This window comes from Rhinoraja longicauda, chromosome 3, assembly GCF_053455715.1.
Source record: "Rhinoraja longicauda isolate Sanriku21f chromosome 3, sRhiLon1.1, whole genome shotgun sequence".
Lineage (NCBI taxonomy): Eukaryota > Metazoa > Chordata > Chondrichthyes > Rajiformes > Arhynchobatidae > Rhinoraja > Rhinoraja longicauda.
Window position 1 is genome coordinate 38,984,549 of NC_135955.1, and position 14,814 is coordinate 38,999,362.

Consider the following 14,814-nt stretch of genomic DNA (forward strand, 5'->3'; position numbering starts at 1 on the left):
CAGCTTCACCACCTTCTAGACTATTTCTTTTAAGCTGCTGCGATTTCTGTTGCAGTTTCAACCAATGCAGAAGGACACAATTGATATTGAACATTCACGTCGGATGGTGAACCTCCCAGAAGGTGATGAATGGTACATCTAAATGGAACCTTTTCCCCCTTTTCAGGTGGATAGGGGGTAGAACAAGAGAGCTGTTGAGAATGTGTGGAGAATAAACATGGGATTAACGTAAAACTTGTGTCAATGGGTGATGGATGGTTGGCAGAATTGGTAGACTGAAGGGGTTGTTTTCCTACTGTATCTCTTTATGACTGTATCATCAAATAAAGAAGAACTTGACTTTTGAAAACAGTAAACAGGAGAATAAAATAATGGTTTACAAAAAAAGATTAAAATATTAATATTTTCTTAAACTATCAAGCTTTTACCATGTGTTGCACTTCCGCAACACGAAAGGAGCCAGTTGATAGAAGCATTGAGATAATGCTCAATGCAACCCAGAACAAATTCTATTTAGAGCTGGACTGATCCTTCTGAAGGTTATGCAATATTGTTCCTCAAATGAATTTGATCCTGAACCAATGTTAATTTGAAAATTGAAAAAGGTCCTTGTTATAGGTAGTGCACACCAGCAGTTGAGCTTTTTGTAACCTGTGGGAAAGATTTTTAAAAATCACACATTTCATCAAGTTGGCATCACTGCAGTTTATTAAGTTACTTCAGTACCACATACATCACAATTTAGTACATCTTTACAAGTCGAACCTTACACAGGGCTGTACACTCCAAATTATGGAATTAATCAGAAACTGAAACGAAAGGAAAAATATCAAGATTCCAATTACAATAAAAACACCTATTTATACCAATCAAGTTTACAACTTTCCCATCCTTGTTGGTGTAGACATATTCACATTTCCAACATTATTTTCACTGAAATTACTACCAATACATTTACAAACTAAAATACATATGTACAGTCTCCATTTTTATACGTACAATTTCAAGCCACTGTAAAAGTAAATGGCATCTATATCTATATTAAATTACTCAACACCCATTTCAAGTGTTTGTCGGCAAAAAACATTAGCACCTTGTATTGACAAAATGTGCATATTAAAAATACCATAATTACAAAGTAAAATACAAAACAGAAGGTCACTTGATTTATCAAGTACAATACATAATACATTCTGTAACATATACTGTAAATGGTAATCTAAGAATGTAATAAAGGGAAAAAACAACTTAATCTAAAGGGGAAGCTGAAATAAGGGAAAGAATGCATTCAAAATGTGTGTGGACAACTCTCTTACGATTAAGAATCAATTATTTTTTGCTTGAATCCTGGCACTTTAAGTGATATGTCAATTTATCAAAGGGAGCTGAATTATTAAGGCAACCTGTCTATAGTTGTCTTTTGGTGTGATATATTTGGAGAGAATCAAATCTGGAAAGCACCCACAATCCTTGCATGGAATCATCTGTTACATTTTTACATACTGTTCAGATACACATTAAAAGGCTACAAACACCTAATTTGTTTAAAACCTAGGAAGACCTTGATGCATTTAACGGGAAGCTATCGTACTTGTTAGTGTTTAAAAAAACTCCCCAAAAAAGTCCAAATTGGAAAAAAACTCTTGTTAATGAAATTAATTTTCCTTCAAAAGATTACTTAGTTTCCAACTGTTCTTTTGTTGATATATCATTGTTTCCCAGTTGGTAAATGTAAAACTATGAGGAATAATGATTTGTGCCCATTGTTTTGTATATTACAGCATCTGTTGCCCACTCATTGCTATTGACTTGCAGGCAAGCAAACATATTGGTATATGTGCGTCATGTCAAGACACAAGAGAAATGCCAAAACAAGAGAACTTGTTCTAAGACTTGATTATCTATGCAAAATATAAAATGAATACACAAATACAGCATTAATCTGAATCGTTAAATATAGGAGTAAAATAATTGTGCAAACAAGGTCATCACGTCAAAGCTGTACTGCAGTGATGTTTGCTAAAAAGCACACCACAAGGTAATTATTCAAACTTTGGAAATTTAGACCGGCTCAAAAAATTACAGTTTGCAACGCGCCATTTTCCACACTACAGGCAAGATTTTCCATGTATTTATAAAAAGGCTCATGCGGACTCACTTCCAGAAAAAAAGGGCCACATCTAACAAGCTGGCAAAAGAATTAATGCTGACAACTTGATAATAAATAAAACAGGATAAAAATTGAAATACAAAAAGACATTGTGGCATTTGGAAATAATGTTGCATTTATTTGCACTGGGCATGATTTGGAAGGATACGATTTACCTTTAGTTGTAAGTGTCAATCCATATTCACAAATTGAGTATTGAAGGCAGCCAGGAAGCTCAGTGCAACGGGTAGAGGTATTGCTAGTTAGATGTAACAGCCAGTTTAGTGCCAATTATAAAACAAATCCACGTAAAACTCGGTTAAATGGCAAAAACACTGCTGTGAAGTTTGCCATAAAATAAATTTGACTTCAATCACATAGCTTCATGTTTGCAGAATAGCATATATATATTTGCAATAGTTTACTGTAATAAGGTTGTAACTCTAAGCCACTTTTCCTAAGAGAATTATTCCCGTATAACAGCAGGACCTTGTGTGTGGTATATATTTACACACGGTGTCATTATTTAAAAAATTGAAGGTCAATCAATTCCATCAGCTACTTCCAACTAGTAAAACTAATTAATTGATGCTGCAAGGAAGTTGATTTTCAGGAACAAAATAACCATATCATCATCATCTTTTGACAGTTCATGTAATTCAAAAATAGGTTAGGTACACGTTTGCATTGAATATTAATTATGAATAATTCTTAAATGTAACATTTTTTAAATGCATTTTACATCAGGTCACACTACCCTCTCCCCCAATTAAGTCACCTTTGGATACACAAAATAATTATTCTTTATAAATAATTTTAATATTTCAGCGCTGCAGACCATCAATAATTCTGTTGTTCAGAAGGTGCCATGTTTGTCCTACCAGTAACAAAACCAAACACAGAGGAAGGTGATGCCTTTTGCAAATGCAATGAATTGTTAACAGATTGTGATTAATTCAATTACATAACATGACTGTGAATATTAAGGTAAAGCATTACAAAATGAAAAAAGCCATTTACAATATGACACTACTCCAAAGTGATTGAAACTATTTAAATGAACAGAACACACCCAGTCAAGGATACGATTAGAGCCTGACAACATCAGCATATCAGAGACCAGATAACAAGAAGCAAAATACACTAAACGCAGAGTGTAAAGCACAAGAAAAACATGGCAACAAGTTTCAACTACCCCAAACAGTAAATGTCAATTTTGCCTGTACACTGCAAGTAGCACAGAGTTCAAGGTGCATGTGGACATCAACTCTGATAGATATGAAATTAACAGTCATGGATGGAAAATAAATATGAACTAGACCACTGAACTTTTACTTTCCTTCCCAAGTTGTCTAATTCTTCCTTCTTCAAACAAAATCCAAGATTCTCATAGTGCAGTGGGATATTAAATCTAATAATGTACATACACGGGTAAACAATCAGCCAGACTCAAACAAGTAGCATATAAAATCATAGAATCTGCTACATAATGAGATAATCTGCACACTCACTTGTGTTAACTTTCAGTAAATTACTACATTCTAAATTCCTTTTTAGTTTTGTTTTAAACTGCTGAATAAATTCCATTTTTTTTTTTCTGTGGAAAACTGAGAGATTATTCTGCAGTGATTACTTTTATAGCCTCAGGTTAGAATGTGTGTCAGTGCTTTTTTTGGACATCAGTATGGCTCCATTTTGAGATTAATCTCCTGAAAAATGATGGAATCCTATGTTAAACGTTTACAGTTTAATTACAGGATTCCAAAGATATCTTGATTTTGTAGTGGGCTTTGCTATCTTAATAAAGGTGCCAGAACAAGAAATAATATTGTTACTCACAACCATTCACAATACCGAATCAAAGCTCACAGGATATCAGGATGAGCAGTTTTATAAAGTGAGCTGCATTTTCCATTTAAAAATCTATAATACTCCTCAACTGGGTTGAAGTAGAAAATATCTAGCCAATTTTTGCTCCACCATCATTTCAAAGAGGATAAACAAGCAAAAAGCAACAAAGCATTAGACATCAGCTGATTTCATTCTGTCCACACTGGACATGCGCAAGTGTTGGCACCTGTGGCTGAGTGACAAATCTTACTTATTTAATGGACATCAGCCATTAACCAGATTTGTTTTTAGCTACGGTCAAACGTGTTTTTTTTCATGTAAATCATATAAAATGTCAAAATTTAAATTCTGGTTATATAAAATTGCAAAACTTCATTGTTTATCCAAAACATCCAATTTTTACAGCTTTGTAAACCAAATGCCTACTTGGAAGTCTTACCCATGAAGATTACCTGTCTCAAGAATCACACTATGTACTTTAACTGACATGCAAGTAAACAATGTTTTGCAATGCAGTGAGCCAAGAGTTCTAGCTTCGCTGATTTGGCCGAAGCTGCATTACCACTGATTTACAGATTATTTTTATTCGTTGGCTTTCATGAAGCAACTTAATTTTCTTGTGAAACAGGCCACCTCTTTGGCTCTTTTGGCAGATGTTGCAGTGACAAATTTGTTAGATACATTGGTCAGCTAAAATGCAACAACTGTGATAAAACTGATTACAACACAACTTCAATCGACTATGATTACAACTACTGTGGTCAAGCAAAGAAGCCACGCAGAAGTACATTTTAAGTAGTTCTCCGATGCTTCCAATTAACAGCGCTCCAAAGGTCCAATTATTTGAAAAATAAGATGAGAGGGATGGGAGGCAGGGGGAAAGAAAACTTTGTAACTCAAAAATAAGTAACAATTTTTGAAAGGGTAGGACTCAATTATGGAATTCGGTAGTAATGTAAAATTAAAGTTCCTTCGAGGGGGAGGAGGAGAATTAGAAACTGAAACACTAGTATAATTTTTTTAATTCTCTCAAATAAATACTGTAACAGTCAGATGGAAAGGCATTCATCGCAAGTTCACTTTGGTGCCAAGGTTTGACTTGTACTATGACTTCTGTTCACTTGATGTTATCTGCTGTGATGCACTTTCTGGCTTCAGGATCTGGTATGTGATGAGGTATTCTGGATATGCCTGGATAAATATATGTAAGTGTTACAAAGACGTGAAGGCAAATGGACAAGAACAGTACATAAGCAACTTAAAACCTGATATTTTGATAATTTAATCTACATTTTCCATCAGCATTTAACAAATATTTTAAAGTCTGCCAGATAAACATTGTTGAAGGACAGAATGTTAAGAATATATAAAAAACCCGAGAAGTGCCATTTCCTCACTGCCTGTTCAAGCCACTTAACTTTGTGTTTAGTATATTACATCCAACACCAAAAGAACGGGTGAGCACCATATGTTACTGTGAGCATCTCTAGAGCTGACCAATGGAAGCATGCACTTCATAGTAAATGCCAGCAATTATACCAACAAGTTCTTAGTATGACTATAATTAACCAAGGAGAAATGTTGGCCTGTTGCCATGGAGAATTCCTTGCTTTAAGATTGCTCTTTGGATGTTTGTGAGACCCACCTACAAAGACGACAATGACACCAACAAACATGTCAACCCTAATTGTGGGCCCAAGTTTTAAAGAGCTACTAATGCAGACAAATTAATATTGTGTTTGTTATCCAACTGATAAAGAAATAGCATTCCTAAATTAGTTTTCCCCTGAATCGAAAGCCAAAGTATTCTCCACTTAATGGGTTGGATCATGCTGCCTACCCCATTGGGTTGCCTTAATTGACTTCACAGTATGAAGATTTAGGAAATAAAGGGGAAGGCAAAATATTTTTTAAATGCTTTATTTTTTGTTGTTGTTAATCTCTCCAGTTTTAAGTATTCCAATGTCAGAGTAATTTAAAAAGTATTAAAATGTTTTTAAAAAAATGAAAAGCTTAGTCCAGCTCTATCAATTATTAGAAACTTTCCAGGGCAGTGACCAGTTGCAGCCTGGGCCTTGCTACAGCTCACTGGCAAGCAGAAGGGGTTGCATTTGGTCCAGGTAAGTGTAAATGTGCTGGAACCAAAGGCAGTAATTCTAAAGTGTCAATTAATTATAATTATTGAGTAAATTATACTTTCATGAATGTGTACCCAGCTGTTTTCCATCCTCAAATTCATGATTCATTGATTTCAACTTCAATGTCACAGTAGAATATTTGTCAAGAATATCATGTTATATGTAAAGCAAGTTTAATATCAGGATCAGATCATTAAATATGGAGCTTTTTAAGTTCACTGCTATGTGGATGGATTACAGTTACAATACAAATCTATTAAGCTAAAATCCATGTCGTGCTCAGTTGTAACATCACCCTAGTTAGGCAATGATAAATAGCTCAGACTAGTCTGAAGTTCTTGAAATATGCTTTAGTCACAGTAAACTACTAGATGACTCAATCAACTGTCTCAAATTGAACAGATGGACAGATGCCATATTAAAAGTCATAAGGAACGAGTAGAATTAGGCCATTCGGCCCATCAAGACTACTCCGCCATTCAATCATGGTTGATCTATCTCTCCCTCCTAACCCTATTTTCCTGCCTTCTCCCCATAACGTCGGACACCTTTACTAATCAAGAAACTATCTCTGCCTTAAAAATATCCACTGACACTAATATCCACTTAAAATGGCCTCCACAGCCTTCTGTGGTAAAGAATTCCACAGATTCACCACCCTCTGACTAAAAAAATTTCTCCTCCTCTCCTTCCTAAAAGAACACTCTTTAATTCTCCCACTAGTCTCTCCACATCCACTCTATCCAAGCCTTTCACTAATCTCTATGTTTCAATGAGGTCCCCCCTCATTCTTCTAAACTCCAGTGAGTACAGGCCCAGTGCCGACAAACGCTCATCCTAGGTTAACCTACTAATTCCTGGGATTATTCTTGTAAATCTCCTGTGGACCCTCTCCAGAGCCACCACATCCATCCTCAGATATGGTGCCCAAAATTGCTCACAATATTACAAATGCAGCCTTACCAGCGCCTTATAGAGCCTCAACATTAGCACCTTATAGAGCCTCAACAAAATCTTCTGGAATTTTTTGAGGATGTAACTAGGAAAACGGACTGGGGAGAGCCAGTGGATGTAGTGTGCCTGGACTTTCAGCCTTTGACAAGGTCTCACATAGGAGATTAGTGGGCAAAATTAGAGCACATGGTAATGGGGGTAAGGTACTGACATGGATAGAAAATTGGTTTGCAGACAGGAAACAGAGTAGGGATAAATGCAAGGCTCTGTGCTGGGACCACAGCTATTTACAATATACATTAATGACTTGGATGAAGGGATTAAAAATAACATTAGCAAATTTGCAGTGTGAACTGTGAGGAAGATGCTATGAGGTTGCAGGGTGACTTGGACAGGTTGTGTGAGTGGGCAGATGCATGGCAGATGCAGTTTAATGTGGATAAATGTGAGGTTATCCACTTTGGTGGTAAGAACAGGAAGGCAGATTATTATCTGAATGGTGTCAAGTTAGGAAAAGGGGAAGTACAACGAGATCTGGGTGTCCTAGTTCATCAGTCACCGGAAGGAAGCATGCAGGTACAGCAGGCAGTGAAGAAAGCCAATGGAATGTTGGCCTTCATAATAAGAGGAGTTGAGTAGAGGAGCAAAGAGGTTCTTCTGCAGTTGTACAGGGTCCTAGTGAGACCACACCTGGAGTATTGTGTGCAGTTTTGGTCTCCAAACTTGAGGAAGGACATTCTTGATATGGAGGGAGTGCAGCGTAGGTTCACGAAGTTAATTCCCGGAATGGCGGGACTGTCATACGTTGAAAGACTGGAGCGACAGGGCTTGTACACTCTGGAATTTAGAAGGATGAGAGGGGATCTTATTGAATCATATAAGATTATTAAGGGATTGGACACACTAGAGGCAGGAAACATGTTCCCGATGTTGGGGGAGTCCCGAACCAGGGGCCACAGTTTAAGAATAAGGGGTAGGCCATTTAGAACAGAGATGAGGAAAACCTTTTTCACTCAGAGTTGTGAAGCTGTGGAATTCTTTGCCTCAGAAGGCAGTGGAGGCCAATTCGCTGGATGCTTTCAAGAGTGAGTTAGATAGAGCTCGTAATGATAGCGGAGTCAAGGGATATGGGGAGAAGGCAGGAACGGGGTACTGTTTGTGCATGATCAGCCATGATCACAGTGAATGGCGGTGCTGGCTAGAAGGGCCGAATGGCCTACTCCTGCACTATTGTCTTCACCATTACATCCCTGTTTTTGTATACCGGCGCTTTTGAAATAAAGACTAGCATTGTTTGCTTTCAAACTGCCGCATAATTGCGAGTTACACCAAACTATTTCACAAGATGGCCTGATGTCATATGGCTAGTTTATAAAATCAACAATAGCTGCATTGCACAGTTTGATGAGTTGGGCAGAGATAATATAATTCTACTTTGTGAAATAAATAGGTGAAAATAAACATTAATTGGATTAGGTCAAAATTGTTTAACCCCCCCCCCCCCCCCCCCAAGTTAAACTACTTCATAAACTGGGTTAAAGTCAAACAACTTCACAAATTAGTAAGCAGGAATATTAAGGCTATTAAAGAACCTGTTAACATTTTTAAAGTAATTTTAAACATTCTTGTGAGGTGGACTGAAGTCAGAAACTATTTCACAAATTGAAAGGAAATCAGATTGAATTATCACCCATAAACTATCACCAGAAAAGAGCAGATATCACATTGTCATTATCTGAACGGTCTTATAAAATAGAACAAGATGGGCTAACATTAAATTAATTAAGGCTAGGTCACAGGTTCTTACCATCTCATCGTAGGCAGATTTTGTTACACCTTGTGAGATGTTATTAAAATTATATATTAAATCACAAGATGGACAGTGGTCACAATAAATCTTCATGAAATAAAATGCAGTTCCATTAGAAACACTCACAACATGGACAAAATATATGAAGCCAAGTCATAAAATGGATTCACAAATTAGACACCTCCTTGAGTTGGGCAAAGAACATCAAATTAAATATGGTCATAATGAAGTTTAACAGGAAGAACTTTCAGCTTGCATGTTGGTGCTGATCAACTTTTAGTGGGTTTTTAGTTGCTAATTTCAGACCTCCGAACAATTGATTTTGATGTCCAAAATACGGAATTTTACATCAAAATTCATAATATGGAGTGTAATGCAACTTTTCAGCAAAAAAAAGTATGCACGCCAAATGCGCATACGCGTTGCGCTACATTTGTGTGTGAAAAACGACTATTATTTCCAACAGTCTGTAGTTCTTGGACTACATGTACAATGTCAGGCCTATCATGAGTATATTCTGCTATTTATAGAAAGGTTATTGAACAGAGATACTTAAATGTATGACTGTTATGAAGAAAGAGTTGATATATGCAACTCGACTAAGCATTCGGAAGTACTTGTTGAAGTAAATTTGCACTAATTGATAATCAGCCCAAAAAGGTGGTAATTGGCTTTTCTGCGGTGTTTTATATTTTAACCCCGTCTTAATTAATTTAGTTATATAATCTTGCACTTAAATTTAATATTTACTCATTGCAGTTCCACCACTGATTTTCTGGCACTCTTGGTTCCAGAGCCTTCCAGCTGGCCAAGGAAATCAGCTATGGGGATAGATGTGCTGGCTCCAATGGGGCTGGAGTACCAGAGCCCCAGCCGCAGGTTGCATATTCAACCCACGATCGGCCGTGGAAGTCCCGATGAGGTCGAGATTGGCTGCCTTGCCCAGCCTAGGAGCCACATTTTCGAGGAGACTTCCAGGGCGGGGGGGATTTCTCGCAGAATCCCTAGCGACCTCTAGCGGCCGAATTGAGAAATTGGCCATGGAAATCCCGATGAGGTCGAGATTGGCTGCCTTGCCCAGTCTAGGTGCCACATTTTCGGGAAGACTTCCAGGGCGGGGGAATTTCTCACGGAACCCAGAGTGACCTCTCGTGGCTGAATTGACAAATTGCAATTACTGACTGTTTTGCGGAAAAATGTGAAGCGAAATTGGAATGGCGGAAATGAAATAAGAAAGCAGAAACTTTCCGCCAAATTCGAAAGGGCTGGGCGGGATGTAATTTACTTGTTTGATATTCTTCCATTGCTGAAGAGAATTAAATATCCAGATAATTAATTACCTGCTCTCCCCTGTAGATAACATATTCTGCATAAGCAAGTCCATTGACACTAGGTCTTCCAATCACAGAATGATGACCCGGTGGGGCATGAGCCATCTTCATTGCGCTGAACTGTAGAAATGACTTCCCAAGTGTTACTCTACAGAAGAGCATTTGTCTGCAAGTGAAATAAAGTATTCTTTTGAAACAAATATATTAAAAATGGTAAATTTTACATTCAACCATGGAAAATGCGTGGTAGAAACAAGTCTAACGTATTCCTTCAGCATTAGACCATATTCAGACATAATGCACAAAGTATGCAATGTAATGATCAGATATATACTTACCTAGTTTGATGTCAAGTGAGGTTTAGGAAGCCTAAATTAACCCAGATATAACGCTATTTAAAATTTAATCCAAGAAAAGTTTTGAGGTAGGTGAGTGACGCACAACTATCTTTTAATATAAAATGTCTGGATAGACAGAGGGAGGGGAGGGAGCCAAAAGATCATCAAAACATATTGCCTTCGTTACAAGTCTACTTTCATATGTTAAACTTGACCAAGCACCTGCAGAATTTTGCTGGGCTGTACATTACAGGAAAGCAGTTGTAGGAGCTGCCTTCTGACTGCGATAACAGAAGCAGTTAACTTCCCAGACCACTTGACGAAAGCTTTTGCCCTTTCTGGTTTGCCACAGCAGGGAAAGCGTTATAACCATCCCACTAATACAGATGTCTGTAAGTTAACTCTGCAGAGTTTGAAATCCACTTAGTGGCATACAATCAAAACAGAAAATGTGGGGGAAAAAGCAGGTCCAACAGCAGATGAAAAATGAAAGGAGAAGCTAGAATTTTGGTTATCAGTAGACAAGCAAACTTCTCCATAGGACCAACGAAAGCAGGAATACTCCAGGGTCTACGTTTCTAAGCGTGAGGTGTTTCAATATGGGAAGTCAAACCAGTGCACAGCCTTCAGTCAATGATAGGGCCCTGTGAAGTGTTGTAAAGCGGGAGAATCTAGGAAAGAAGATACATAATTCCCTGTAAATGGCATTACAGATGGATAGGGTAGTAAAGAAGACTTTTGGGACATTGGCTTTCATCAGTCTGGATGTTGAATATAAAAGTTGGGATATTATCTTACCATTGTACAAGATGATGGTTAGGCCGTTTAGAGTATTGCGCTCTGTTTTCGTCACCCTGCTATAGGAAGTATGTTATAAAGCTGGAAAGAATGCAGATAAGATTTATGAGGATTGCCAGGACACGAGGGCATGAGCAGTAGGGAAAGATTGGGTAGGACTTTATTCCTTGGAGCGCAGAAGGGTGATCTTATGGAGGTCTATAAAATCATGAGGTGCATGCACAGATTCTTTTACACAGAGAAGGGGAATCAAGAACCAGAGAACATGTTTAAAGTGAGTGGTGTGAGATTTAATAGGAACATGGTGGAATACTTTTACTTTAAGAGCACGGTGAGTATATCGAACAAGCTGTCAGATGTGGTGGTTCAGGCAAGTGAGCATTTAAAAGACCCTTGGACAAGTACATGGATAGGAAACCTTTGATTCCTCAAACAAGGAAGAAATCATAAAATAATCTGGTTTTGGTGAAATAAATATCGACTATGCCACGAAGCAGCATGTTGAAATATTTTCTCCTCACTAGTTGGTGTACTGAATTATCAGGCACATATTCCATTCCAAATACAGACAAAGCTGAAACATTTACTGCACCAGTAACATTGTCTTTACCTGTGGCATATGTAACATGACCGATCTTTATGAGTTGGACATCCAGTACCCCCTCCAATGCCATAGACATACTGATTACTTTTTGAAGAATTCTCCGCAAAGTAAATGCCTGCACCAAACATTCCACCGATATATGCATGTCTTTCATCAAACCCTTTATAAATGATAGCATTGATGAATGGAGAACCTAGAAAGAAAAATCAAAATTCAAATTTGCACAGTATGGATAGAATGATTAAATTCCAAATATTCTCTGGCATTAACAATAAATAATTAAAGGGCCATTTGTCCACATTGTTTGTTGCCCATCCTGTAGCTGCAGTGGTTAAATAACTGAATCAACATTTGAAATATACATAGATGAATGCAAGGAACAGGAGCATTAGCAGGCCATTTGGCCCCTTGAGCCCAGCCCATCCTTCAACAAAATCGGGGCTGACCAACTTAATTCATATTTTTCTGCTCTGTCCACATATATTCTTTTAAAATCTATGAACCTTTCGCTTTTAGTTTTGAAGACAAAAACCAAGCATCTACAGTCCTCCATGGTGGGGAATACAAAAGGTTGAAAACCCACTGTGAAGACATATTTCCTCTTCTCAAACCTTGCTCCTATTTTTGAGACTGTGGCTCCTAGTTTCGAGATATCATAGCCAATGGGAATATTCTCCCTGAATTTTATCTGTCAATGCTATAGGTAATTTGTGCATTCAAATTAGTCACTGCTCATTCTTCTGAACTCAAGAGAATACTGGCCTAGCCTAATTGACCTCATAAGATCCACCTCTCATCACACTAACTTGTCAGGAGAATCTTTGCGACATTTTTTCCAGAGCAAGAATCCATTTTTTAAAAGGTCAAATCTGCACACAATATAGCATTTTGTGTCTACCTTCGATTTAAACCAGCATCTGCAGTTCTTTCCTACACAATGACCTAGATGTGGTCACACCAATCCCCATGTAATCTTTCTAAGTCATCTACAATATAGTGAAAGATCACTGTTTTTTGACCAAGATCAACAACTTCCTTCCTGTGGGGCCTTAAAAAAAAACTTACGAAAATTTATATGTACATCTATTGGGACTACTCATTTATTATTTTACATATGTCCTCATAGAACTCCAGCAATTTCCAATCCATGAATCCAGTCAAACTCTCCCAAACCTTATTTGCTAAGTTTCTTGATGCCAGCTCCCTTATTATAGACTTCAGCAAATTTTATGAAGCTAAATGCTATCTATGAAAATTTGTTGAAGTGGAATGCTTTGAGACCCTCTTATGGACAGTAGAATTAAATGCAACGCTTTCACCATTAGCTGTCGGACTTTGAAACAATTACCTAATTTTATGTTGGCGTGGAATTGGTGCTAATGTCTGGATTGAGTACTGATACAGGATGAGAAGCTGCAGCACCATGGGTTCTCCCATGTCAATCAACAATTACATGGCGAACTCATCAGATTTCCAGAGGGGATCTGGCATTTACAAAGAGAAAGTAACCTTATGCCAATAGATTTACACGCAATGCTCATCAATTTAATTCTGAATTTCCTTGAGTAGAGGAGCAGACTAAAACAGGGGAAGGGGCTTTTCCAGTACAAAACATTACATCATAAAGACATGTTTGCAAGAAAATTATTTGAGGACAGATTTTGAAATTTTGTACGGAATCTTAACGGACTACCTGGAAGCACCATGTTAGGTTAGCTTAATGTCAACTTGTTTTCTGGGCATTAGAACTCAAACAGATGACAAAATCTACAATCTATTTGGTCTTTTACATTGTCATTCCTTTTCTCATCTATTAATTGAGGATTTTGTCATTAACTGAATGCTAAAGGGAAAATTGTTGTGACCTTTTTATTTCATAACTAATTCTATTACCGTTTAAGCAGGAGCTCCTTAATTTAATTTGTGGGGGGGGGGGGGGGAACAAGTAAGTTGGACTCCTTCCTTTATACATTTTAGCTATAGAACAGAGTAAGCAAAAAACACAATGGTGAGCACCATGGAACTGTGATTTTCTGTTATACCAAGCATGGAAATCTTTCTTTACTTTGAGGCTTTCAGAAACTCACCGTGAAAGAGCATCCTTTCATTGTGATGATTATGATTTTCTTCTGCTACCTCCTTCTGTCGGTGAATGAACCGCTCCCGAAGTTTTTTGTTCACAACTTTTTGAATCTGAAAAGTATTTAAAAAATACTTAAACCAAAAATAACAAACAGATTTTCAGTTAAACTAGATGGCCCAGGTGTGTACCTCACTGCATAAAGCAGTGGCCCATCCCAAATCAATACTCACTCTAGATATAACAGAAATGGTAAAAAACAAGAGAGTTAAGATCTTTACTACAATAAAGTAAATGCCCTATTCTAATGTAGTATTCTTGACTATTCAGTCTTGGGATGTGGGTGTCACTAGAAAAGACAGGATTTATTGCTTATTTGTTATTACCCTGAAGGCAGTGGTGCTATACTTTGGGGTTTGCCATCAAGGTCGTTTGGAACAGCTGGAAAAACAAGGAACTGCAGATGCTGGTTTACATTAAAAAACACAAAGTGCTGGTGTAACTCAGCAGGTCAGGCAACATATCTGGGGAACACAGACTAACAACAGGGGGGAAGATAGCTGGAAGAGAGATGGGGCTGGACGAAGCCTGGTGATAAGTAGATACGAATAAAAGGGTGGGGGGCGAAGGTTGTAGATTACCTAAAATTGGAGAATTCAATGCTCACACTATTGGGTTGTAAGCTACCCGTGGAATATGAGGTTCCAGTTTGTATGTGGCCTCACTCTGGCAATTGAGGAGGCCCAAGATAAAGGTCTGGA

General features: G+C 37.6%; 1 protein-coding gene across 1 annotated transcript in view; it reads right to left on the reverse strand.

Annotated features, from left to right (window-relative positions):
• Positions 1–698: 698 nt before the first annotated feature.
• The window catches only part of tnksa (tankyrase, TRF1-interacting ankyrin-related ADP-ribose polymerase a), a 94,987-nt gene continuing 80,871 nt past the window's right edge, over positions 699–14,814 (reverse strand). Inside the window, exons 25-28 of the mRNA XM_078395967.1 lie at positions 14,061–14,166; positions 11,980–12,166; positions 10,243–10,399; positions 699–5,191 (exon numbers count right to left, since the gene is read on the reverse strand). Coding sequence (XP_078252093.1) covers positions 5,105–5,191; positions 10,243–10,399; positions 11,980–12,166; positions 14,061–14,166 — 537 coding nt within the window. The 3' untranslated portion in view covers positions 699–5,104. The remainder of the gene's footprint in view (positions 5,192–10,242; positions 10,400–11,979; positions 12,167–14,060; positions 14,167–14,814) is intronic.